The 27,232-nt window shown below is 37.6% G+C and overlaps 3 protein-coding genes across 6 annotated transcripts; 1 reads left to right on the top strand and 2 right to left on the bottom strand.

Moving 5' to 3' along the window:
* Positions 1 to 17,026: 17,026 nt before the first annotated feature.
* LOC105388981 (malate dehydrogenase) lies at positions 17,027 to 17,929 on the bottom strand. The gene has a single exon (XM_011560029.3). The coding sequence runs from the start codon at positions 17,927 to 17,929 to the stop codon at positions 17,027 to 17,029; it is 903 nt and encodes a 300-aa protein (XP_011558331.3).
* Positions 17,930 to 18,281: 352 nt separating this feature from the next.
* On the top strand, positions 18,282 to 19,540 carry LOC105388980 (malate dehydrogenase 2, mitochondrial). The gene has a single exon (XM_011560028.3). It carries the CDS (start codon positions 18,398 to 18,400, stop codon positions 19,445 to 19,447), a length of 1,050 nt encoding a protein of 349 aa, XP_011558330.3. The 5' UTR covers positions 18,282 to 18,397; the 3' UTR covers positions 19,448 to 19,540.
* On the bottom strand, positions 19,526 to 27,162 carry LOC105388991. Of its 4 annotated transcripts, none has more exons than XM_038112145.2 (12): positions 27,047 to 27,162; positions 26,771 to 26,869; positions 26,650 to 26,682; positions 26,471 to 26,536; positions 25,758 to 26,158; positions 25,253 to 25,405; positions 24,383 to 24,509; positions 24,139 to 24,225; positions 23,468 to 23,630; positions 22,956 to 23,105; positions 21,070 to 21,345; positions 19,526 to 20,870 (listed from the first exon to the last, which is right to left on the bottom strand). In XM_038112145.2, the coding sequence occupies exons 2-11, from the start codon at positions 26,846 to 26,848 to the stop codon at positions 21,074 to 21,076; spliced, it is 1,530 nt and encodes a 509-aa protein (XP_037968073.2). In that variant the 5' UTR covers positions 26,849 to 26,869; positions 27,047 to 27,162; the 3' UTR covers positions 19,526 to 20,870; positions 21,070 to 21,073. The 4 variants fall into 4 exon arrangements, with proteins under 4 accessions (XP_037968073.2, XP_037968069.2, XP_037968070.2 ...); XM_038112141.2 differs by having other exon boundaries at positions 21,070 to 21,360; XM_038112142.2 differs by having other exon boundaries at positions 21,070 to 21,360; positions 27,071 to 27,157.
* Positions 27,163 to 27,232: the final 70 nt, after the last annotated feature.

Genomic DNA, 27,232 nt, shown 5'->3' on the forward strand with positions numbered 1-27,232 from the left:
CTACTTAGGTACTAGCTTAATGTCACAGTCTGCAATATCGAAATACATTTTACAGCGCATCAGAATATTACCTACAAACTAAAAACGTAAAAATTTAAATTGGGTGGAACTTTTTCATGACTCGCGAGTGTGTTAAAGTAGGATGTAGGTTCTATGTGATCTAATTTGTACAGTTAGACGTAGATATAAGTTCGTTCATCCCTATTTGAGTGCTTTAACAAAACAAAACGAGGGGAGACATGCCATTTTAAATGACAATTTGTAACCCATTCATAGCGCCCCCTCTGAAGTGAACTTACCTACTCGGTATCAGTATACCTATGTCATACGTATCAAGTATCAAGTATTCAAGCATCGACCTATTGCCTTCAATATTATCTAACAGACCACACTTCAAAAATATGACTCTTTAAATATTTCAATAAAAACATGCTTATCTTATGAATGTATATTACAAATAAAATGCCATCATAAATGCTACTGCTAATTCGCTAATAGCTTCGGTATAAGTGACTACCTACGTTCATCATCCACTGGTTCACATAGGCCTCTCCCAAGGAGCGCCACAACACTCGGTCCTCGGCCTTCCTCATCCAACCACTACCGGCTACCCGCCTAAGGTCGTTAGTCCAGCGGGCAGGAGGGCGTCCCACGCTGCGTTTGCCTGTTCCTTCTGCCTATATACCTAAGTTCGAGCTTCCAAAATTGCATAGGTACATGCAGCTTAGATTTGTAGCCTTTGTATTTGTATGTAACTTGAGACGCATACAAATCATATTTTCATCACCTCTCTTTATAAGTGAAATACTCTTATGAAAGGGTTAGGCCAATTGAATGGTCTTCATTTTGAGTTATTGAGCTGTGATTTCAATTAGTTTGTATTATCCAACCCGTATGTAGAGGGTATTGCAGGTTTTTTGCTACAGTCGGGTAAGGATGAGGAACATTGGCTGAATTTATTATTTAAGATAGGATAGGACTAAATGCACATAATAACATGAACAATAAAAATCTTCTTTCAGTACCTACGGTGTTAAAAAGGATGCTGTCTGAAAGAGTGACGTTATCAGTTTTATCCCTTACACAACCCTTATACAGACACTGTGAAACAGGGTCTTTAAAATCTTAGAACACTTGATAGTATCGACAATTAGTAGTTATTATTACATAAAACTGCTTTTCAAAACCGCCCAATGGTGGTGGTGGCACAGAGGTGCAGTAGCAGATCAGAGAAGTATTACTGTACGTACTATACATATAGTTTAGTTAAGTACCTATAAGTTAAGACTTTTAACACTCCTCTTCATCAGTCGGTAGAACATAAAAAAAGAAAACTAAATCCGAAAATCCACATAACTAAAGTTCTACATTTTATTCTTCGTTCATTGAATTCGGCTTACGTCGATTAATCACCCTTATCAGGGCAGTAACTGGAGTTTTTCGGCCATAGTGGGGCTTTGTGGCCGGATCTTGGCCCATTGTGATCCGATGCTCGGCTATTGTGAAGCAGTATCGGCCATTGTTCGGCCTAAACTGATGGTTTGCTCGACCTATCGGCGTTTCTCGACGATTAGTCTTGTATCGGGTGTTGATTCGATTAAGGCGGTGATACAGTTTGCTGCTTTGTACCTACTGAAAGATTTTTCCTCTTCTGTAATGCATAATTTGCTTACTACTTAAAAAATTAACTATTTTAATTACTTATTTTCTACTTACGAACGGCAATAGTAGTTAGAATAAATTATTTATACACCTGTGTGACTATAAAATACACGCTTAATTATATTTCAAACAAAATAACCCGCCACACGTTTTAAGATATCAACGTAAATTACGACGTTATTAAATAATACAGTTAATAAGTTAGAATAAATACCAAAGGAAATTGCGCCCAAGGTATTTAATCGCTTCAGTAATTTTTCATCCATTGTCGTATGATAACTTAAACAATTCGGTGCGTTTCAACCCTCCCTTGTTCTAAGCTTTCGTGAAGAAACAACGAAACTGGATTTAACATAAATTAAACAGTTGCCACCTCTTTGCTCATTCTTCGACTAATGACGGATCAGGGCCGCTTGTACAGTGCAAGCTAAGTTATAATATAAACGCGAACGTTTTTAAGGGCCACTAGTACCAAAACATTAAATCTAGATTTAGTGTTCAGTCTCGATTTATGCCATAAATGTATATTACTATGTATGCTGACGTTTCTCAAATCTAGATGATACACTAAATCTAAATTTAACACTTAGTTGCATGCCGTGCATGTCATCCTAACTATGAATGTACGTTATCTTTCCACGTTAAAACAACTGAACAGTGAAAATTAAGAAGCTACTTTTGATTTCGGATTTTCCATTGGAATCATTTTTTTATTTACACTAATATTTACTATTTTAATATAAGACAAATGTACTAGATATAGGTAAGTAAGTACCTAGTGTAATTAATTTTAAGTAAGTATCCCTTGTTTCGCTTCTACAGGACGCAAGCCTATCGTGAGTTCATGCGAATGAGTTTTGAATCACGTGACGCCTTTATAAAGATTTACTCGACTTACGTTAAAACAAAAGGAGGGCGAACGTTCTTGTTATGGAAAACATTTATAATTATCACAGGCATGAATTCGTATTTTAAAGATATATACTTAACTGAATTCGAATGACTACACGATATGTAAAAAATACTACTAAACCAAGCAAACATAATATTATTTTTAAAAAAACATGTTGTAGAATAGGTACAGATACATTACATACTACCTAGCCTGGGTAGTGGGTAAGTACTGGAAAACCTAAACCTTAATAACGAAGTGAGTAAGTATATTTATAATAATTTTACACTTCACTACGTTCGATACTTATCATTGGCCTCGCTAAATGACACAAATCTAGAAAATAAATGCAAAAAAAATACTAATTAGACCATGACAACAATAACTATTTTCTAATTAATCTTGCCACAAACCAAGTAGGTATTTTATTTTTAAACTGTTAGCTATCTATTATTTTTCTAGTAACTTTCGTAAGAGTGCATCGCTTGGCTGCAATAGGTACTAAATAATCATTGAAGTATAATGTACTTAGTAATATTAGTTCAATGGTGCTAACCTACTAATATCATAACAATTATTTACTCAACTATGCTATTGAAAGAAGTTCTCAGCTGCTCACAACAATCCCCCATTCAAATTATCTTCTTAGCTCGTGGTCGTAATTTGTCTGTCATTCATACATAACGTGACCATTTATTTTTTTTGTCAAAGCGGGACACCTAGGTTTAGGTTTAAACGTTTATTCTCATAAGAACATAATATACATTTGTTCACTTAAAATGAGATGTTAATTAATTAACTTAAGTATCTATGTTAGTCCTTAAATAATAATGCGGAATTTCATATCCCTCAAAGATACTTATGTTATCTTTCTTTCTTATATTCTTATCTTTTCGCTCAGTTTGCTCAGTGCATCAATTGAAAGTTCAATCCCTACGATGAAAGAGTGAAATGTGAAAGATGAAATGAATGGTGAATGACCGTTTTTTAATATTTATCTAATAATCTTGAAAAGTTAGTATATTTAGGATACCTAAGTACTTACTATGTTTTTATAAATATACCAGACGGGTAGACTACATAAATCCGAATTATTTTTTTACGATATTTTACTTTTTTACGATATGAAAATAACGATTTTTTAAATTATGAATTTCATAGTTCTAGTAAATTTTAAGTTTCCGAATAACAAAAATTACTAAAAGTTGATAAACGAAATTTCAAACAACAGATTTATAAAAATGACCAAAGTCAATTTTTCTAATGTTATAATTTCGATGTTTTAAATGTACGATTTTTTATTATATCGAATTGTGTAAATAACGAATCCCGAAGTTTTAATATTCCGAAAACACAAATCCCCGAATGTAACTTAGTAAATAATTTAACTTTTTTTTTGCTTCGCTCCGCTTCACCGCGCTCCGCTTTGTTTTTCGACATCTATGTGCACCTAAACGCTTCTCCTCGATTTGCTCGTCGTCGCACCTATCATTAGGTTTAGATCCTAAGGCTTTTAAGGTTAAACACCGTAAAAATCCGAGCAATTGTTTTGCTTTGTTGTGTAACTTAAAAACAACTACTAAAAATAGTTTTCATGTTAAAGTAATCGTATTTTTTAACGTTCGTGTATTTAACAATCGTAATTACAAACCTTCGTCATTATAATATCTATTCGATTTTTATAAATCCATATTTAAAAAGTCGTTATTGCAATATTACGGAAAAAAGTTTTTCGCAATTTTTGGGTGTTCTCATACCAGACGCTACAAAATTCTTATTTTTTATTTTTATTTTACTATATTAGGAAAACTTAACTAATTTATTTTGTAGATAACAATGTCCGGGTAGCTTATGTTTCACAAGTTTCCACCTCTAGGTAGATTAGTTAGGTAGTATAGAGAGAGTTAACTAAAGCTATAATTAGACTTAATCTAAAAAATACACATAACTTTATAACAAATAGAGGGAGTTAAATTATAAAACAATACTTTGATTTTTTCAATAATTTGAGAAGTTTAATTTAAAGTTCTTATCAATAGTGCATCTTATCTTATTTTCACATTCATAAAAGTTAATATAGATTACTTTTTGGAAAACATGTACTCTCACACATTTCTTCTTTGTTAGGAAGCGGTAGGTGAGCGAGATAAATTTATATAAGCATACACGATAGAGCAAGAGCGAGTTAATGATCGTCACTGAACGAAGTTACTCGCGGAGTCTCGGTGGAACTCGGACTCATATTACTCCCTTTAGTCTATGTGAGTAAGTGATAAGAAGATAAATAGTTGTCTCAAGTGATTAAAAGAAAGAAAGGAAATATGGGATGAAGTTACAAAATGTAGGTAATTTAAATTATCGTTAGACCTGTTTAACAAAGCGGGACATTTTTGCTCTCGCGGGGGACAGCGGGACGGACAGCTTGAAAGCGGGACTGTCCCGCCCAAAGCGGGACGTATGGTCACGTTATTCATACAGTTCAGTAACTAGTAATAAGTCAACCTTTTAAAGTAGCGACCGCATCGAATCGATCCCGGCAACATGACAAATCGAGAAATCAGATGTGCCGGCTTACCCGCCGCCGTGGGGCCATGAGAAACGCAAACATGGGGTTGAGACGTATACTCATACTCAAATTAGTTGATAAACAGTTTATGGGACACGTGGTGACGTGTGTAATTTACAAAAAGGACCTATAAATAACCCTATGACCCCTGACGACCGAATGGCGTAGTGGTTAGTGACCCTGACTACTGAGCCGATGGTCCCGGGTTCGATTCCCGGCTGGGGCAGATATTTGTTTAAACACAGATATTTGTTCTCGGGTCTTGGATGTGCCCGTAAAATGGCAATAGGCCCGCCCCCTATTACATTGGGACTAACATACACTCTGGCGAAAAGTGGGTGCAGCAATGCACCTCTGCCTACCCCGCAAGGGAGTACATTAGTACAAGGCGTGAGTGCGTGTGTGTAAATAACCCTATGTAAAAATAAGTATTGTCTAGTTTGACAAAAAACTAACCCACAATTTAAAGTCGTGTTTAAAGCTACGAAACTTCGTTTTTAGTAAGCTAGCTGCTCCTAGCTACTCTAGCCTACTAAACCTTAAATTAGTTCATTTCTAAACAGTTTACGGGCCATACAGTTAGCAACTTATTGCAGACCATAGACCATTCCATTCACTTACACCACAGCCTCAGTAAATCTCAAAACCCCTAAATCATGCCTAAATCACTCACCAAAAAACGGGAATCAAGATACGGCTACAATAAATGAAGTTCCCTGAACCGCAGCCAGGCAAAGGCAATCGACCATTCAGCACGCGGCAAGCTCATAAAATTAAATAAATCCGTAATTTTTCAGGGTGGCAACACTGAGAAATTGCCGGCCGGACAGCGCGCCGGTCAATCGGCCGGGACGATAACGGCTGACATTTGTAAAGATTTTCCTGCCCATGAGGCTGAGTGAACTTAATGGTAGGTACAGTAGGCTGGCAGCGTGATAATATTTTTTTTACTTATATTTTGTTTGTTTTTATAACATGTAGGTATATTTCTTGGTGCCTTCTAACACAGGACTGTGATTCTGATTAGTTGATAACCAATGCACCAATCGGTCGTTCAAATTACAAAAGGGGACGAGTCGCTTCATAAAAACATCCACTTATACCACGAACCACAAATGAAATAGAACAAAGTTTACCGTCTCGTCAAGAAGTCGTTGTACTGTTCTTTCCATCTTAAGCCTTACTATTTGTAGCAGTCGACGTTAGACCACGCACGGCCGGGATAAGCTGCAAATAAATGAAAATTGATTTTAAGATCTGGCAACCCCAGCGGCTGCTCCAAGACAAATATTACAGACTTTAGTTCCGTAATAGCTGTGTTTATTTTATTTCCCCTTTTTTCCTTTTGTTGTTCTTTCCTCTTATAAGACATCATAATTATGTTTACGTTAATCTATTAATAAAATAAATACTTAGGTATAATGTTGAAACGTAGGTAGTTTTCCGAACAAAATTAAAATGCTATTTCCCAATTCTGCAAAAAACGCGGCACCTGGGTTTTACAATTACTCTCTTCTCCCTCCAGAGGGGAGGGTCAATTAGTGAAGGGGGGGAGGGGGCGACACGTGACGTCACTCATCTGCATCACAACCGCGCCTGATGCGAGTTTGAGCCGAGTTTAAAATCTTCTTTTTTACAGGGTCCTGCGGTGCAATTTTACGTTACGCACGTTTTTTACTTTATCGGACTGAACAGCTTAATACTTATAACGTACACAAAAACAATAACTACACACCAAACTAAGAGCAATTAAGTACAATCCAATCAAAACTGTGGGCATATAAAAGTCTGCCTATCTATTTAAAATGATGGGTATCTGGTTAATTACAACAACTTCACTAATTCCCTGTTTGTGATTATTATCATCATCTTAGTATGTATAACCTGTTCTGTTATAAAAGTAAATTCCATTTCAGTAATGCCACTTACCCTTTCGTAACAATACACCCCAAAGTTTAATCCATTGTTCTCCCGCTTTTAATATTATTAAATTTCGTGGCACGTAAGTATGAGGAGCAACACAATTTGACTCAAAAGAATAGATAAATTATATGCGTGTTATGGCTATTGAAATACAACTGGCAACTGACAATAGATGCGATTTAAAAATAAAATACCCTGCCCGCCTTTTAAAAGGTTCGAATTTTGAAATTCGAAGCGAGAAGCCGTAATTATTCAGCGTGAACACATTTCTTCTTTAATTTGTGACGTCACTAAAACTAATTGCAAACAATGTGGTTTAAAAAAGTGATTCGTGGGAATTAAATTCTCTGTAATAAATGAGTTGTACAAAAAATGCTCTATGATGTTTAGTATTGTGAGTGGGGACGTGATTAAGTTCGGGGGTTAATATCCGGCGGCATAGGGAAGCGCAAGACATAATGCATTTTGAATGTTATCTGTTTGTTAGGGTTGCGGGTTTTATGTTATTAAATTAGGATTCTATTAAAAAAAACTTAGCGTAGCGTATAGTACCTAATTATATCTTAATTTAATTATATACTTATTTAGAGCCTACTTAGTGAATAAAAAACTAAACCAAAAGCTTTTTGGACTACCTACACTAAGATTTTCCTGTTTTTTTTAATAGTTAACCTACTTAACCTACCAGCAGCCGCCCCCAAGCCAGCCAGTCTATAACACAATCATTATCTATAACCTAACCTGCTTCAATCAGTCAGAAATAGCAAGTATTGGCAAACTCCATTACACCAATACAGTGTCAAAAAATGTCCCTGTTGGTGTTGACAGCCCTAATAATTTCCCCGAAACCAGCGTCCAGCATGTAAAGACATCCGCGAGGAGACGTGTGTATGACGTTATAAAATAAAATAGAAGCCAGAGGGTCCCTACAGGGATCTAATTAAATGATAAGGCCGATCTCAGATTTATGTCCCAAGACCAACTACTGACAACTGCCCTCGTCTTAAGACATTTTGCATTTATTTATTTATTTGTCGTCCCTTTTGTCTGTGCCTTTTTACAGAGGTTAATGAGATGTCTTAGCAAGCAATTGAAAAATAACACAATGAGATGATAATATCGCCGTTAAATTATCCAATTATTATTTTTTACCTATGTATTTTGTATAGGAGTAGTCGTAGTACCTAGTTAGTACGGCTGTTTTGTCAGGAATCGCGAGGGTTACTCTACCTAGGCTTACAAAAAACCAACGAACGACATATTTGTCATGCAAGCCCCCAAGTCATGGTTAGCTGAGCAGCCGTCCCAAACTTAGTTTTTCGTAAGTGTCCGTTTTACAGCTACTGAGACTTGAACTACTTACTGTTTTCTTTCATATCAGTAACACTTTAACAATAGAAATTGATCCAAGCGACGCGACGTCCCACAATTTATTGGATGGAATCCTCGCATTATACTAATTCGCTCCTATGACACCCTCTTACAAAGTCACTGATATTTTATATTCGTACCACTGACCGAACAAAATCCCCTACACTTTCATTCACTACAGGGTGTTGCAAAAGTGGTATAATTAGCTAAGAGGTAATTCTAAGCCACTTTAGTTCAAAAGGCAGGACATTATTGTCAGTAAAGTGATAAATTTAACTTTACTTTTGTTCTACCACTTTGTCGAAAATAAATTTGCTTGTGTGTGTTTTTTTAAATAACTTCCCGTGGCCACGGCGAAATACCTTCTGAGAATTTTTAAGTATGACTTTTCAATTTGAGAACTCTTAAATCCCAAAAAAACAACTGTTATTTATAAAAATCCACCCTGTATACGGTAACCCCAGGACATTTTTAGCAATACTGTTACACCCAAAATTCGCCACTAGTACTTCACACATAAAAGTTAAAAGGCAGAACTCAGAGCTTATTTAAGGGGACAACTTTTAAAGGATGACGTATAGGGTCGATTTTTAAATGAGCTTTGACTGTTCTCACGGCACTTAGTATATCGTTAGACTAATCTTTATTTATTCTGTGGTTTAGGCGACCATCAGTAAGCTCAATGGTCTGTAAGCCGCAGTTCATATTAACACTGCCGTTTGAGATTAGGGGTAGTTATTGCTGTGTCATGGTCACGTCATTTTTCAGTAGTTTGTTTTTTATGTTTTGTCTTGTTAGCAAGTAACTAGGTGGTTCATGATAATGAACATAGGTACTAAAGATAGAGAGAAGAGTTTCCTAAATAATACTCTAGGTACTACAAAACACAGTCTTCGGTGTAAATTATCGGTATCTTCTGTGATCTTAGTAGGATAAAGACAATTTTAGGCTACCTATTAATTATTTTACTGCTTACTAATTTAGTGTGAAGAAAGTACTTATAATTATACATAAAATAATGGAGATAGCTAATATACTCGTCTCGTAGATACCCTGTTTTATACACACCTACCAAATAACTTATGCATACATACTTACTTATGTGGAAAAAAATATTGTGCTTAAAATAAAACCTCATTATAAATTCCAATTAGTTTTTACTCTCACTCCTTACAATCGAAAGCTATTGTGAGCTTATCGTGGAAACACATTCACCATTACAACCGACCAACGACCACATTCAGAGCTAAGCCGAACTAAAAACTCATAATCCAGTGAATCGGTAATCATCACGTCACTAATATTTGCAGTGCTCTTACCAAGTACGGTCGGCATAAAAAGCTCGCAATCTGAGAGCGTACGATTGAGCCTATTGCAGTGATTTTGAGTTTCATTATAACCTGGTATATACTCGTAAGTACAAAATGTAAAGTAACTTTTGTAAGTATCCTAGAAAGTATTATGAAAATGAATCCAGTTTTAGTTTTTGGTGGACCAAAATATTTATGAAAATTATGTTACTACCTACTTTCCTACTTATTCTTACTTAGGTTACCTAGGAACGTGCAATAGTAACAGGTATGAAATACCAAGCCACCATGCACTAGGTATCAGCATCAATCCCTCAACATCCATTGAATCTATTGTGATAGTTGTATTTATATGTACTACGGTACGCAGAAACGATCGCAGTGCGCCGTCCACACGCTACTCTAGCACGCATCACATTATCTGTCTACAAATCTAGTATAACGTTTACCACTGCTATTGTAACCACACACACACATTATCATAACAGAACTATTGCACACTGTAAGCTTAACGCTGATTTATTAACATTGTATGATATTTTTAAAAGTATTTACTAAATATAATGAATGGGGTCATTCTGAAAGTACTAATGTTATAAATATAAATGTAGTAATTTAAAAAAATACTTTCATGTAACTTGACTGCAACATAATAGCTTCAACCCATGTCTTCAGAGCGTTAATTAAAGCGATCAGGCTTAATTAAATCGACTTATAATAAGTCGACGTTGTGGTGCCATTGTTACTAAGAAACTAAATATAGTACTTACCTACATAGGTATGTACAGTAATAACCTACTTATTGAATAAGCCTAGCTTGCTATCATAATAATACTATAATAATAGTTAATTGTAGCTTTTTTTACTAGCTTACTTTAAGCTTTAAGGATAATTTATTCTTCACGTATTTACAAATGTGGTAGAACTAAAGTTGTTTAGAATGACGACTGATTTTAGTAAAAAAAACTCGTGATCATGAGTTTTTGATATGATCGTGAAGTCCGTCCGGCCGGAGATACACGAGTTTCAAAAAAGAAAAAGCTAACTATAGAAACAAATTTTGCACAGTAGGTTATAATTATGAATGTTAATAATATCAATGATGAATCCCGATATGTGATAAGTACTTTGCATTAGGTTGTTGCTGTTTTGCAACATCCTGTACATAGTGTACCTACATAAACATGATTAATAATTCCTAGACGTTCTCAATTACATTATACCGTGAAAAACAAACTCGATACTCTCCCACAAACCTAGCATTTCTTCCTATAAACACATTATTTCCCAGTAACTCGATCGGTGGAGTAATTAGCAAGGCAAATAACTAGTTTTATGAGACTCCCGCCTCCTTTCTTCAGTTACTAACATAGTTGAAGGGATAGGGTTGAATTGAAGCAACGTTGAAAAGTACCACGGATATTGGCCGAAATGTTAAAACTAATACTTATCTATTTATTTACTTACTTAGAAGTTCATTGTAAATAGGTAGTTTCTAAATAGGTAAGTAGATATTTTTTTTCATCTTTCATATAAGATTCTTAGCCCCACTTGCGCAGACCTGGGTTAGCGAATTAACTCGGAGATATTTGACATAAGGAGGGTTAGATTATTAATTTGTCTTGCATCGCTGAAATATGAGCGCTAACCTTGGGATAAACTCTTAAATATTTAACCCCCCAATATTGGAGGGTTAAGACGCTAACCCGGCTTACGTCAAAAGAAAAGGTTTTTATCAATATTCTTGTATTCGTTGGAAATGTTTGATTATGATGATTAACTCATCATTCTTATATTTTTCCACTATCTAGCAAAGTAGCAAATGGTCCCACTTGTGAAATTAAGAGCACGATGGTGTGGTTACATACATATATGCTCACGACTATGACTGTAATGTAGTTACTCAGAGGTGACTCACCCACTTTTCGCTGTACATTTTTGTACTCACGTGATAGGTCGCGAGCCGTATCGCCGTTTTTGAAAGAGTACAATGCACTTTAGGGTACACATCAAGATCACGATGTTTTTTTCACCGTAAGAGCTATGGTATACATTTTTGGAGATATTGCGTAGAGTAGGTAGAAAATAATACTCAGAGTGGACAGAATAATAATTATTTATTTACAGAAAATAAGCCTACTTATATGCGCGGTCCTAACTTAAATACTCGTGGCGATGGGAATGCACGGGGACTCGTTCCTGTCGGAGGCTCTCCTCTCCGAGCTGCCGCGGTGACGGTGGTGGTCGCTGCTGCTGCTTGCTTGAGCTTGTTGAACAGTTATTTTCGGAACTCCCTCTTTGTTTCCAGAAACAGCTCTTTTCAGGGCTATCTTTGCTGTTATCTAAAGCACAACTTGCAACCGCGATGTGTTCAATAAAATCAATACTTGCTGTTGTTATTGGTTGAGTATTGCTTGCTGTTACGGTTAGATTGAAGAGAGCTGCTTATGATAAGGTTCTTGAACGTTTTGTGGTAAGTAGAATGTGTGGTTGTAAGTTGCCACACACTGTACTTAAATTCCAAAGAACTTATTGGTATGTCTGTGCTAAGATCCAAACACGCATCTTTTGTGTGAGAAGCGAGCGCTTACCCGACTGAGCTACCGCCGCTTCTTTTCAATTTTTTATAATTTTCGTAATGTATCTACAAGGAAATCACAAATATGACACTTTGTATTGACAAAATACAAATTACTGACAGATTGCGAAAATGGAAATAGAGAGGGATAGTTTTATCCAAAGACGTGAGGTGAAAACGAGATAGAAGACAATGTTTTTTTACGGAATAGAAACTTGGTCCCTTTCAGCCTGGAACGGGACATAGATTCACAGAGTGCAAAAAGAAACGTCAGGTTAGCTAACTCAGGGTTATTTTCCATTAGCGCAATCAAAAGTCCGGGTTAAAATTTTACAAAGTTAACCCTGAGTTAGTTACCTCTGAGTTTATATTTTTAACCCTGTGATCCACGCAAGTGGGCCTTATTTAGTTAACTACACAAAGCTATGCAATAAGTATTCATGCATTCAGTAGCGAGCATTGTGAGATGCTTATATGTACAGGAATAAGGTAACTAGGTACTAATCATATTAATCATACAGAGGAGGTGTATAGTACCACGTAAATACTTACCCCCTTATTCATAAAAAAGTTACTGAACGGATTAACTATTGAACTGTTCTGTCCCTCTCTGACAGAGAACAATTTGTTCTTTGACAGAGAGTGACAAAACAGTTCAATAGCTAATCCGTCCAGTAACTTTTTTATGAATAAGGGGCTAAGTATTACGAACCATGCCTATAGGTTTAAGACAAAACAAGTAAAAATGAGCAGATCTTAGACACATTAAATTTATAACTCATAAAACCTATAAATAAAACACATGTATTTAATTACGTTAAACGTTAAACATAGGCCGAAACCGCGAACAGAACATTCAGCACTACAGTTGAAGTGTCTTTTCAGCGAAGTCTGTTCATTACGGGATACTTCCGGGGCCTAACAAACTCGATTTGTGGGTTTCCGACGTCTTTGCCTATTTAATTAATATCACTGACACACTGCACGCTAACCAGTTATCTTTGAAATTAACTGTACAACGTGACATGTTAAGTTCATTATAATAAGTAGGTACCTACATATTATGGCATGATACCTATTAAAGTAGCCTATAATATACCGAGATATAAGTCTACGTACATTAAATAACTGTTTACAGCTTTCGCAACAGAGGAGCATAAACAAGACACCGCGCCGAAGATTCTAAACCTCTCTTAGATTACTTTTATTTGACAGCACATGCCTGCTACACCATCTTGGCACATAAGTATCACAGATATGGCCTCACCATGATCGCCCACTCGACACACCAGCGCGCTATGTGCTAGTTATCAATGATAAACGCAGCTACAATGCCCAGGGTATGAATTAAGGGCAATTAGCCGGGTCATAAATCCACCAGCCGACTCCTTGGCTGCTGTGGCACCCTGGGGCATCATCGATTGGTTATTTATGGCCTTTCTTGCTGGTTGAGGACGTTGCTCTCATATCATACATGAGAGCAAGGTAATTAAACTTATTCGGTCGAGCTGCGTGGGGTAATCGAATTAATTGTGCGCAATTTTTATCAGAAACGTTTACTTTATTACAGTAGCTGGTGAAGAGGCAAAGTATTGGGATCATAAAGAGGCAGGTAGCGCAAAGATATTATAATAATAAATAATAAATAAATATGTGGGGACATCTCACACACGGCCATCCGAACCCAAGCTAGGCAGAACCTGAGTTATGGGTGTCGGACAGCTGATATATCTACACAAATACATAGATAGATAGATACTAAATATAAATATCAACACCCAAGACCCGAGAACAAATATCAGTGTTTAAACAAATATCTGCCCCAGCCGGGAATCGAACCCGGGACCTTCGGCTCAGTAGTCAGGGTCCTAACCACTACGCCATTCGGTCGTCATATTTCTTTTTTTGAAGCTGTTTTGTCAAATCCGGAATGTCATAAATACGCCTCTAAATCAAACCTAAATCCTTATACGACCATAAACAAATCATCGTAAACAATTTAGCCTTAAATCGAATTTGAATGCGTCAACGCTCCAACATATGCTCGCAATCCTTGCCGTAACTAACTGTAGGAAGTCGCGATCAATCACGAACAATACCGAACTGGGACCCTTGGGGAAAAAAACTTCAGTGCAACCCATTCACCACAAGTGCCACAGAACTCACTAAGCACCAACACTCTCGGCGTCCTACTGCTCTGTAATAGAGGCAGATTTTCTTTGTCGTTCGGATTTAGCGGAGGACAAGCGGCATAGAATGGCTGGTTGATTTATCGGCATAGTTAGAATTATCGCCATTTGCAATTCTTGCCGCGGCGGGGTTTAGCCAACAACTTGTACTCAGATAACGACTGTTGGGCCGGAGTGACACGCTCGCCAACTGGAGGGTTGCGGATTGTTTGCATTGTTTTTTTTGTTTATTACACGCTACTTGACAGTTTGAATTTTAAAATCTTCATATCAGTTTATAAGCAAGAAGCTAACTTATGTATAATATGGAAGGGTATACCTATATAGGTAGGTACTTTCCGAATAAACTTCCCTAAACTTACGCTTTTTTGACTGTTCAAGCATAGACAGCGAAAATCCGAGCCAATTCATCACCAACTAAAGCCAAACCAGTCATCTGACGTCATCCCCATACCTCTATTCTCAGCACAAACCGTACCAATGCCAAACCATTTTCTGCGGAACCCCACTCAGTGTTGCCATACACACCGCATCTTCCATCGACAGATGACTCCCGTGGGAGACATCAGCGCCATTTAACTTGCAACTTCGAGACTACGGCAATTCCTCCCGTTCCCAACTTTGAACGCGCGAATTTGCCTTCGAATTCCGAAAGATTCCAAGTTTGAAAGATAAGGAGCTGAACTGTTGGATGAAAAAGGATTTTCGTAAAGAGTTTAAAAGTTTTAACCGAAAGGCGTAACGATTGAAGCGATTTGCATATATCTTTTCAGATTGAATAATATCTCTATAGCTCATAATTAATAGCCGCTTTAATATTTTAAAATGTTTAATTTAAATACTTAATTTTCAGTAAGTACCAACAGTCCTACATATTATTATTTAGACCTACTTTTCACCTTCATCGAAAAAGAACAAACATAATAATATTATCTAACTCCGAAGCTCCAGAAACGGTCCTCAAACACAACATGGGTACTTAATACAAATTCAATGCAAATAAAAGGCCTCAAAACGAGCATCGGCACGCAATCACAAACAGTTTGGTGGTAATAAACGCGGGTTCCCAACATACGGGCTTCATTCGAGCCGTATAATCGACATCGCGGCAGTGGCCCTTACATGGACTCGTTAGCTTAACACCCGGATGGGCCGTTGGGGCTTCAAGACATTAGGATGGAAAGATTACTGATTAACAGTAGATTCAGTGTAAGAAAGTTCAAGATTACACCTCGAGTCATGGAAAAATAGAGAAAAATTGTATTGTGGATTTTTAAAACTAAAATGTCTTCAAATATTAATGGAAACTTTATTGGAAAAAGTACTATTTATGTATTTTAACTTTAAATGCATCCATCTGCTCTGTATGTTTCCTTAACAAAAATAAAAATATGTGCCACTAAAAAAAATTACCAGGATAATCTATTTTAGGATGACTCGCGTTCTGCTTCTTCTTCAGCCTATAACAATCCACTGCTGGATGGAGGCCTCTCCCAAAGCACGGCACTGAATGCGATGTATAAATTTTTCACACTGTGTTGTTCACTCTACCTTTCCCTACTCTATGTTTCGGATGCGTAACGTATCCGTAGTTAAGGCCGCAGAGCGATTATCTTAAAGTTAACCCGTCGTTATGAACCTTATTGGTGGCTCATTCAGACGAAAACTTGGACGATGTCAAACTTTAGTGCCTTTTGTTGTGGTCCACTGAAATTTTAATTATTTTTTGCTATACAAATAAAGAGTTCTCTATTTGTCTATATATTCTTACACAGTGGTAGGAATTAATTAATTAATTAATACTTTAATTATTGTACAGTTTACAACAGCAATAATCAACCTGCAGGAGGTTCAGGAATCTCGATAATAATAAATTACCTTTATTATTATTTTTGTTGTGTATTGTACCTACCTACGTATTGAACAGTTTACACCGAAAACCCACTTACCACTTAACTTACACACCGGTAAATGTGCTATACATAGACAGCTTGGAAGGTATAGACAGACGGTCGACCATTGTCTTGAATGAGATGCGGGCCCGATGGCCACTTTGTGCCGCCATACATGCTGGGTACCTACGTACTTAACTCACAAACGTGTGTCTAGAGCCCGCCCAGGATAGAACGGTTACTGTCTCAGACAGTGGTCCCGGTACGCCGCTTTGAGACGATGAACTTGCTACGAAGGTATTGGAATGAACTTTTAGTTTCCTTTGGCTGCGTGTGTAAGGGGATTCGTAATTTCGACCGAAGCTTTTTTTTAATCGTACGTATCTGGCAAAGAACTTAACTACTATAGCCACTAGAAGACTAGAAGTTATTTCAAGCACTTGTTGGTTGGCTGTATCGTCGGTTCCAAGTATGAGTTAAACTAAGAGTTGAGAATATTAGAAAAAACTAAATGTTATTCAGTTCAGAATATTTATTAAAATTATTATATTTTCTTGTCATAGACGATACTGTAAAATAGACGATATAAAAATAAATAGTATAGGAAATTTCAAGAATACCTAATGCAAAGTGTGGGTGCATTTCAATGGGCTTTGGAGCCATCTAGATCACGAAAGTAAGTTTCTCCAACGGCAATATCTCGCGTCAACACTGGTAGGGCGCAATGTAGGAGGTTCTTCTCATAATCAGACATATTGTAAGGCTCAACCAACTGCACAATCCCATCACCGCCCAGTAGAGTGGGCCCAGCAAAATATTTCGTGCCAAAGTTTTTGTTTTCCGTGAAACAGCTGAGCAAACTACGGTTCCCCTGTATAGCAGTGACCACGCCCAGAACGAACTGTGCGATTGACCACGCCAGCACAAGCGTCTCATTATCGGTTTTCCTTTTCAAGCTGTTGTCTGCACCAGTTTTCCTCACTAGCCGAGTCAACCAATCAGATTGTGGGTCATCTGGGGTGAAGTTCGGTACAGTCAAGTTTGAGAATAAGGGCACGATGGTCTGCTCGGAATGTCCGCATATGACCGGCAGATCCAATGTCGAGGGCTTCACGCGTAGAGACGTCGCGATGATCGCTCGAGACCTCGCATTATCCACTTGAGTTATGCCTAAAAGCTTGAGAGGATTATACGCATTGTACTTCCGAAGGAGCGAGGCTGCTAAAGGTACGACCGAGTTGATTGGGTTCGTGGATATCGCTAGGAACGCATAAGGATTGTTGTCTGCAAAAGCTTTACATAGACGTTGAATCTCCGGTGCGGTTGTGACGAGCATTTGGTCGCTGGTTTTGTCTGCCGGGGTGTAAGACTTGGCGAGCATTACCACGAGGTCTGCCTTTTTTATGGCTTCGCTTAGATCAGGCGCGGAGTAGATGGAGAGCTCGGGCCCTTGAGGGATTGCTTCTAGCTCCATGCCGACTGCCGTAACCGACAGATCATCGTCGTAGAGATGCAGGTGCTTTACATGAGGGTTTTGCTTCAGCATGAGAGATACGTGGGATCCGACATCGCTAGCCGCACCCACTACCGACACTGTTACATTCCTGGTCGGTGTTTTCAACAAAGCGTTTCTAATTTGGCTGGTTAGCAAACAGTGGGACCTAAATGGTAGCATCATTGATTGTTGTGATTAGTAAGACAGACCTAAAATCACTTCCAAAATTAGTATTAAATAATATTTTATTTTATTTTGTGTTTTAGGTTATACTGGTTATATTATACATTTCATTTTCATCGTGATTTCATCATTGATATTCTGTGTATTTTTTATGCTGAATCTCTGTCCATCAATGACATAATTGGACACAATGACACATTGTCAACTTCCCCACTATTACCGCACCTTCAAATCAAAATCAATACAAAAATATTTAACAAATAAAATCATTACAAAGTGTAAATTATTCAAGTCATGCATCAGATATAACATTATAAACCACAAAAACACCTCACCATGTTGAAATCAATCACCGCATTTCAGGGCTCCAAGAGCTTGTGGAAACAGTGTAGGAACACGCACATTTATGATAAAGGCCGCGGACACAAGGGTGACCACAAAGTGACGGTTTTAGGAGCGGCCGGGGACGTCGGCCAAACCCTCTCCCTTCTCCTGAGAGCCCAGTCCTACATATCCAACCTGGTGCTGCATGATGACCAGGACACCCCGCCTGCCGCCTTCTTCGACCTATCACACATCCCCAAAGACAACAACCTCACCATCTTAAACGGCATGGAAACCCTACACAAAGCTCTGAAGGATGCCGACGTCATCATCGCAGCAGGAGGCCTCGTCAGAACGCCCGAAGTCACCGAACACGAATTCCTAACAACTAACATTCAATTCATAAAGATGGCTGCCGCAAGCATCGCGAAACTTCGCCCGCAGCCGTTTGTAGGCATCGTCACCGAGCCGATCAACACTTTAGTACCGATGGCAGCAGAAATTTTGAAGACCCACGGGGATTATAATCCTAAGAAGTTGTTCGGTATAACGTGCTGTGATCATCTAAAAGCCCAGGCTATGTACGCAAAGCATCATCATCTGAAGGTATCGGATTGTTACATCCCAGTGATTTGTGGACATTCGGAGAAAACTATTGTGCCTCTCGTGTCCCAGGCGTTGCCGGTTACCGAGACCACAATGACTGATAGAAGTATCCAAGAGTTCACGCATAAGGTTCGTCGAAGTGCCTACGTGATAGCTAGATCTAGCTACGGTAAAGTGCCAACTTTATCAGCCGCGTATGCCGGTCTGATATTCGCTAAAAGCGCGGTATTTGCGTTGGATGGTACGCCTTCTCATATACAGGCGTTTGTGGAGAACAACGACTTTGGAACGTCATTTTTCTCTGGTCTGGTGGAATTGGACCACTTGGGCGCTGGCGAGATGCTGCGGTATAATAACTTGTCGCATTACGAATGCCACATCCTAGAGTGCAGCTTAGGCGAGCTGCGTAAAGACGTTTTAAAGGGAAAGAAGATGTTAGAAATGACGCAATTGTAAGTTTATTAGTATTGCGTCTAGATGTAGCCTAGACTTAACGAATCTGTAAAAATGGTGGCGATAATAAAAATCGATTAGTGTTTTGTATACAAATCATGGCTATTTATTAACAACCCTGGTTAAATTTTATGCTACGACGATGCTTATGTTACTTCGAAAAAGATCAACTTAATCATATCACAGAGAAGAATTAAAAATTAACATTTACGATTCGAGCTACGATTTAGAAACTTAGCAAACACTTAGGTATAGGAAAACCTTAAAATTACTTAAAATTATGACAAGACGTAAGTACCTTCTACATTTATTAGGAATCAATACTGAACACTTCTTTTGGCAATTAAATTGATTTCTAAATTTGATTTTAGTAACTTATTCAAACATACATACGTGCATCCTAATCTAATTTAAGTATTAATAATGTTAATGATAATTTATGATAAAATATAAATTATAATTATGTATTATGGAACAGAAAGAAATTGATTACAATGTAGACACTAAACTTAAACGACAGTAAAAAAAATATGTGAAGATAAAGACCCAAAATAAAAATTGTGATTCCTATTCGAAAAAAAAACGTAAAAGTAGTTACTTAATCCATTAATTGCTTTAAAAAACTAAAATAATTCAATCATTTCGGATGTGATTAAACTCACATTTTCAATTTGATCTAATTTATTATTTCGCTTATATATTTTTTTTACTAAGCTGTGTATTATGATTAGATTTAGGTAATATGTAGTGCTATTATTATAAGAACTGCTCTGGCATGCTTTTCTAAGAGGACGAAGGGTACTTTAAAAAGCTATCCCTGCATTAATAAGACAAAAACTTATAGCTTATAGCACTGCCTGTCAGTTGCATTACTAATGTGTAAAAACCTTTGAACGACTTCCAGTCTGTCTCCCATTCAAGGATATCCCGATTAGAAAATGTAGTGATTTAAATGCTTTATCAAATCCATTTCTGATGACAATGCGCCATCAAATTCATACACGCATATTATTAATTCATAGGTCTTTCAGCTGATACTTAAAAGCAGTCTGCCTGCGTAATTGAAAATGATGTCAGAGCTTTTCTTATATGCACTACAAGCCTCAGCGTAAATTGTTCTAGCTCCTGAAATCCAGGATCGGATATGGAGCCTCATCATTCTTTTAACTAAGAACTTAATATCAGTACTTTATTCCTCCCTTCACGCCAAACACTTGGTAAAAAATATACCTATAATAGAAAATGTGTGTTATGGCGCATAGGAGCAACTTTCGGTTATTTTGGGCTATGTTAAAAACATTTTATATTAGGTAACTTAGCTAAGTGGTAAGTATAAAATTCGATAACTACATACATTGGACTACAGTCTACTACTGGACTCTTCAACGGCACAGGACTCCAAAGGTACTTGACAAAAGCTGCCTACCTGTAACAAAAATACCAAAATTTCATTATATTTTACTCAGAATAGGGTACTTTTATCCGTCCTTTATTATTAAGGATAACTGTAGAACAGAAAGAGCTCTTGAGCACTGAACACTATGATGTACTCCTATGCAGAAAGCTGATTTCCCTTATATTTTTAGAACGATTTCTAGATTCGGGTATTATAACAAGCAACTCACCACTTCAATCCTCATTGCTTTTGCTGATCTCGCTTCCAGTATCACTGATGGACGTCGACTGTATACTGACGGACGTCTCCTTAAACTGACTGATGAAGTCTAGAAGCTTCTGCAAGTTCCTCTGAGTCTTGATCTGGTCGGAGAGCAGTTGTCTCTTCTCCATGTGATGGTCATCCAGGTTTTCTTTCAGGGTCGCAGCGCGCGCCTCGAGTTTGCGTAGTTCGACGCATAGCTGGATATTCTTCTCTTGCAGGCGTTTCCGTTCGGCTAGCTTGTCTGGAAAACGGTCGGCTGTAATAAGTTTAGTATGGCTGGTTGATCGTGGCTTTGTTTTTGGAAAAGTTTGGCGCAAGTTTGTATACTATTTAAATGTTATGAATTGTATAATGCAAATTGGAGTTTTATTGAAAACATGACCGTTCAGTGTAACCAGTAAAAAATGAGGCGTTTTACTGTGAATTATATCTATGATCATCATCACGTCCCCACTGCTGGGGCACGGGTCTCCTTCCAGTGAAGGAAGGGTTTAGGCCTAGTCCACCATGCTGGCCAAATGCGGGTTGGTGAACCCCAACACAAGCAAGATTTGTGCTGAGAGAGTTGACGGGTAAGTGGGCAACCCGACTGTCAGATGTTTTCAAGCGGGTGCGTATTGCGACGTATAAAAACGAAATGTATAATTTCACATTAATAACGTTCACAACATATAATGAACGTTACGTATAACAACAAAATCTATATTTTCATAAGGTATAAGATTCAATTGGTATATCGTACATATATCATATAATATCAAAATAACTAACACTCACGAGGACTAATATCGATTCGTATAACATACATTACGTATATCAATTAAAATATATACTATAATTTTGTATAAAGTTCTTCTCATATCGCATAATCTGTGTTTAATTACCCAACGCCGTCAAACCCCCTAGCACCAAAACCTAAAGATAGGTGCGACGACGAGCAAAGCGAGGAGGAGCGTGTTAGGTGCACATGTTCGTCGAAACCAAAGCGGAGCGCAGCGAAGCGGAGCGGAGCGTCTCCCAACATAGCTTCAATAATAATAATGCTGTGAAAATCCCTAGTACCAAAACCTAAAGATAGGTGCGACGACGAGCATAGCGAGGAGGAGCGTGTTAGGTGCACATGTTCGTCGAAACCAAAGCGGAGCGCAGCGAAGCGGAGCGGAGCGTCTCCCAACATAGCTTCAATAATAATAATGCTGTGAAAACCACTAGTACCAAAACCTAAAGATAGGTGCGACGACGAACAAAGCGAGGAGGAGCGTGTTAGGTGCACATGTTCGTTAAAAGCAAAGCGGAGCGCAGCGAAGCGGAGCGGAGCGTCTCCCAACATAGCTCCAATAATAATATATTTTTTTGTTCATTATACATAATGTTATTATATACGGTGAACAATATATGTTATAAACGTTATATATTTTAATCGATATATCAATTGAAATTATACTTTTTGAACGTTATTATTTACAAAATTATGTATTTAGTAATTATGCCTTTCGTTTGTTATGCACAGTGATCGTTATACGTAATAAATTTATATCATATGGGCGTATACCTTGTGAATGTTATACCATGCGTTTTTATACCTCGTATTACTTACCCTTTTCAAGCTGCCCGAAGGCCTCTGACTAGGCTTAACGACTGCTCCCGAAGCAGCAACCGGGACCCACGGCTTAACGTACCGTCCGAAGCACGGAAGCGTCCAGAAAAGAACCACTTGAAATAGGTTACCCATGCAATGGCTGACCGTGCCAGTTGTTGCTTAACCTCAGTGATCAGTTACGATCGTTGAGGCCCGCTCGACTACGGACGCTTCATATATCTATGATGATGATTCCATACTGGCATACCAACCTCTAAACAGCTGCGCGTCGTGTTGCGGTGAAGCGGCGCAGTGCGACGGGTCGGGCAGGCTCGCCTGGCAGTTGGTGCAGTGGCCGTCGGCGCCGCAGCCCGTGTGCAGGTACACGCCGCAACTGCACCGGACTAGCAGCGAGGGGACGTCTGGGGGTTTTATGTTAAGATAAATTTTATCGCCATTTACAATGATTATTATTGTAAGGAAGGGAAGTTGCGATATGGAAAAATGCGATCTATCATCCAGTGGCGTGCTTTGGGAGAGGCCTAGGTCCAGCAGTAGACTGCGAAATGATGATGACGATTACTGTACAACGTTGGACATAGGGCCCCATAAGGAGGCGAACAGCACTATCTTTGAGCTTCTTCATCCAAAATCTGGCTTACCGATATTTTTCACCAGAATCAGACTCCTCCTAAAACTATCATTCAGCGAAGGAAGATGCAGGATTTATTACAAATTTAACGTGCCACGGGCAAAAGCCAGTACACAAAACACAATGACTCACCATTCCTCCCACACCCGTGGCAGGCCTTCTTGCCCGGCGAGAACACGGGCTCGACGGACAGACCGGGCGGGAGCGAAGCCGCCCACGCCGGCTTGTTGGGCCAGCCCCGCGCCTCGGTCGACGAGCCTGATGGGGAGCCTTCGCGGGAGTTCTCGCTTTGTTTCTGCAATTAGGTGTAAGAAAGGTGTTATTGGACACTGAATTAAGCGTGTACAAAGAACAATGTAGACCTTTTTTGAGTTGAATCAAAAAATTGGGAGTTACTGAGTTCAGTTTCAGAAGAGGTGTAGACTGGGAAAGTTGCAGCTGCCTTAAGGCTTTGAGTGATTTCATTCTTAAATTTAATCTATGAAAAACTTTTAAATAATTTAATTACAGGAATCAGTAGTAAAAGGGTAAGTAATGGTTAGATGAGAAAAGCAAATGCCCAAAACCTGATGGAAGACAGACTGTCTTCCATCAGGTTTTGGGCATTGACATTGGCACACATGATTGAATGAATCATGGATTACAATCATTTATTACTTCTATGATGACAAGATTTTGTTTAAAACTTAATAAAATGCGGGCGTTTTGTTAGCTGCCATTCAAAGATAGTCCAATCCATTCCCTTGTAATTTATCTTTAAAAAAAGTACTAATCTATTTTTAAAGATGAAATGGATAACTGACCTGTTGTTTTCTTAACTTGGCGGAGCGAGTTTGTGGAGGATCACTGTGACTTTGTAAGTACGGGAACTGGTTATATTTCTTGCGTTTCTGAAAACAATAATTATTATGTTCATTTACGTACACCTTCTAGTACTTATAATTGATGTATTTGAATATTCATAATATGAAAATTATTGTTTTTGCGATAGCTTTAACGAGTCTTTTAAGTTACCTATAATACTATAATGGTAATACAATAACTTACTCCACTATTTTCTAAGTTTCCATATAAAAAGTCATTCTTATTAGTGCTAGTAGTTGATCTTTTCCGTCGCTCGTTCCTCTTCTTCTCTAATATTTCTTTCTGCTGCGGAGTCACTAGTCCTATGAACCTGGAAATCAACAAAATATATATGTAAGGAACGTAAATTACAATGTGTTGTTTTTCGGACCCGACAAACTTTAAGGGTAGATTCTACGAGTAATTTAATCAAGAAAAAACCCCCAAATGTGGAGTCAAATCTCAATATTCTAGAAATCTAGGGGGTTTTTTCTCGATGAAACTACCTGGTTATCGGGTCCGAAAAACAATACATTGTATATTAAAGTAGTCTCTCTTGTAGAGAGATATAAGTAAATGAAAATTTTACTTGGCATGCTTTGCAATGCCCATTCTTCTTTATGTAAATAGATCAAGCCTGTGTTGATTGTGTTTAATATATATCTGTAAGTAGCTCAGTTTTATTCAGGGTCTATTCTATTCTATTCTCTGTGGGGGTGTAAGTACCTGCACCGTGGGTCACATATCTAGATTGTGCTAAATCTAGATATGCAGGTTTCCTCACGATGTTTTCCTTCACCGTAAGAGCGATGGTATATTTCATTGTACTTAAGTTACAGAACTCATTGGTACATGTCATCGCCGAGATTCGAACCCTTATCTCTTGCGTGAGAAGCGGGCGCTTACCCGACTGAGCTACCACCGCTCCTTATTCAGGGTCGTATCTTGTATGCATTTGTGTTGGGATTGCAAAAATCATTCATTTCCAATAGATGTTATACCAAAGTCAATTTCAGCTACAATGACTATTTTCTAACACACCATATTCATTTGATAGTATCAAGACCAACAAACCTCAGGAATACTTCCTGCGAGACATGCTCCCCTTGCCGAGGCAGCGGGGGTGGGGATGGGGACGGAGACATGTCGTCATTATTGTCAGGAGGAGTCGAGTCCGAGTCTGTGCCGAGGCGGGTCTGCCACTCATTCTCTTGAAGCTTTACTCCTCTGTGGAAAAGGTTTAATTATTAAGGTCACAAAATAAATTAGACAAGTGACATCAAAAACAAGTAGGCATATCTTTTTATTACCTATTACTTTTGACCAAACAAACAAAATCATGTGGAGTATAATTTATAGAAAATTACTTCTATCATTTATCATACCTTGTGTATGTGGTTTAAAAAGAGATTGGGATTAAATAGGAGTGATAACTAAACATGTAGAGAATGTAAAGCAAATTAAGAGAAAATTACATTCTTCTCCCTGTTAACATTAATTGACTAATGATAGCAAGACATCAATTCATCATTCTTTAGTACAGTACAAAGACTATGAAGGTTAATTGCCAATAACTTACATGAATGACTCCTTCACTTTGTTCAGTGCATGAGCAAAATTGTTCCGACTATCATGCACAGCATTCTGATGGTAACTCTTAGGATATCTCTCCTTATCCTCTATCTCACTATGATTGGAGTTTTCTTTCTCATGCATGGACTTTCCCTCATTTTCTGAATCTGATATATCATTAGGCCTTGCACTACCATTGGTATTTTCAGTTTTTATGTGAATTTCATTCAACACTGAGGGCTTTAACAATGATATAGGTCTATTTTTGGTCCGATATTGCATCTGGTGCTCTCTTAGCTGCTGTGCTATGTAGCGGGCATCTATTTCCACATTGACTTGTTTGTTTCTGGCTTTGAGTCGATGCTGGTATAGTTCAAGCTCCCTCCTCAGTCTGTCAACAACTCTTTTCTGAAATCAAGAACATGCAAGAATAGAAATATAAGTAATATTTTATTTTATCAAGATTTTGTGTTTCATAATCATAGTTTGTATGGTGTCATTATTTTTATCTTAGTTATTGTGAAAGTTTATGCAATGTTAAACAAGACCTACCTACTATCTTACTAATAAATGCTAAAATATATTATTGTCTTTAGTTATGTGTTTTAAAATTGTTGACCTTCCCACAATTTCAGTATATTTAAAAATAACTCAATGAAATGTAGCAAAAGGTCACTGAAAACAAATATACCTAATGATGTTGTTACAAAAAAAATGTACCTGGTTCTGCCCAATGGAAATGATATCCTTTTCTGCTTCCCTCACTTTTGATTTTAAATTGATATTCTGAAAAAGAAATTAGGCAATAATTTAATTACAAGTATACACGTAGATAAACTAGAACTGAAACAAAAACGCGTAAGATTTAAAATTATACTTTGAAAAGTAGGTATTCTTACGTTTTCATCTTCATGCAGACGCGCAACCCACATCTGAAAGTTACAATAATTACATTATTCATAGGTTTTTCAGCAAACATAAATATAGTAGTGCGCAAGTAATAAAAAAATAAAATTTTACCTGATGAACTCGAATCGCGTTTTTAAGCTCATTTTGAGTTTTGCGAATATCATCTTTTAGCTCACTTGATACCTCCATCGTCAACAACAGTGTGATTAACTAAAGAACAAATAATTACACTTAAATAAGTATAAATTTACCCCAAAGCCAACTAAGAAAGTGAATTTAGCAACTTTAAAATTCAGGAATAGCAAGGTATTCTTTTCAAAATTTAACTGTTGTGTTTATCACTAAATTACTTTGAAAGAAGGAAAACTTGTAACAAACTTAAATTACCTATTATTATAAGTTTAATTCTACCTATGTATTACTTTTCATAAACAAAAAACACTTTTCTTTCTCGTTTCCAAATTATTTCGCTTCTTCAACCAACGCACTCACACACACTAACAAAAATCCCACAGTAACACAGTAAAGTAAAATTGGTACATTACGTCACATCCGATACTCTGTGAACTAGCG

The sequence above is a fragment of the Plutella xylostella genome, chromosome 13 (genome assembly GCF_932276165.1).
Source record: "Plutella xylostella chromosome 13, ilPluXylo3.1, whole genome shotgun sequence".
Classification (NCBI taxonomy): domain Eukaryota; kingdom Metazoa; phylum Arthropoda; class Insecta; order Lepidoptera; family Plutellidae; genus Plutella; species Plutella xylostella.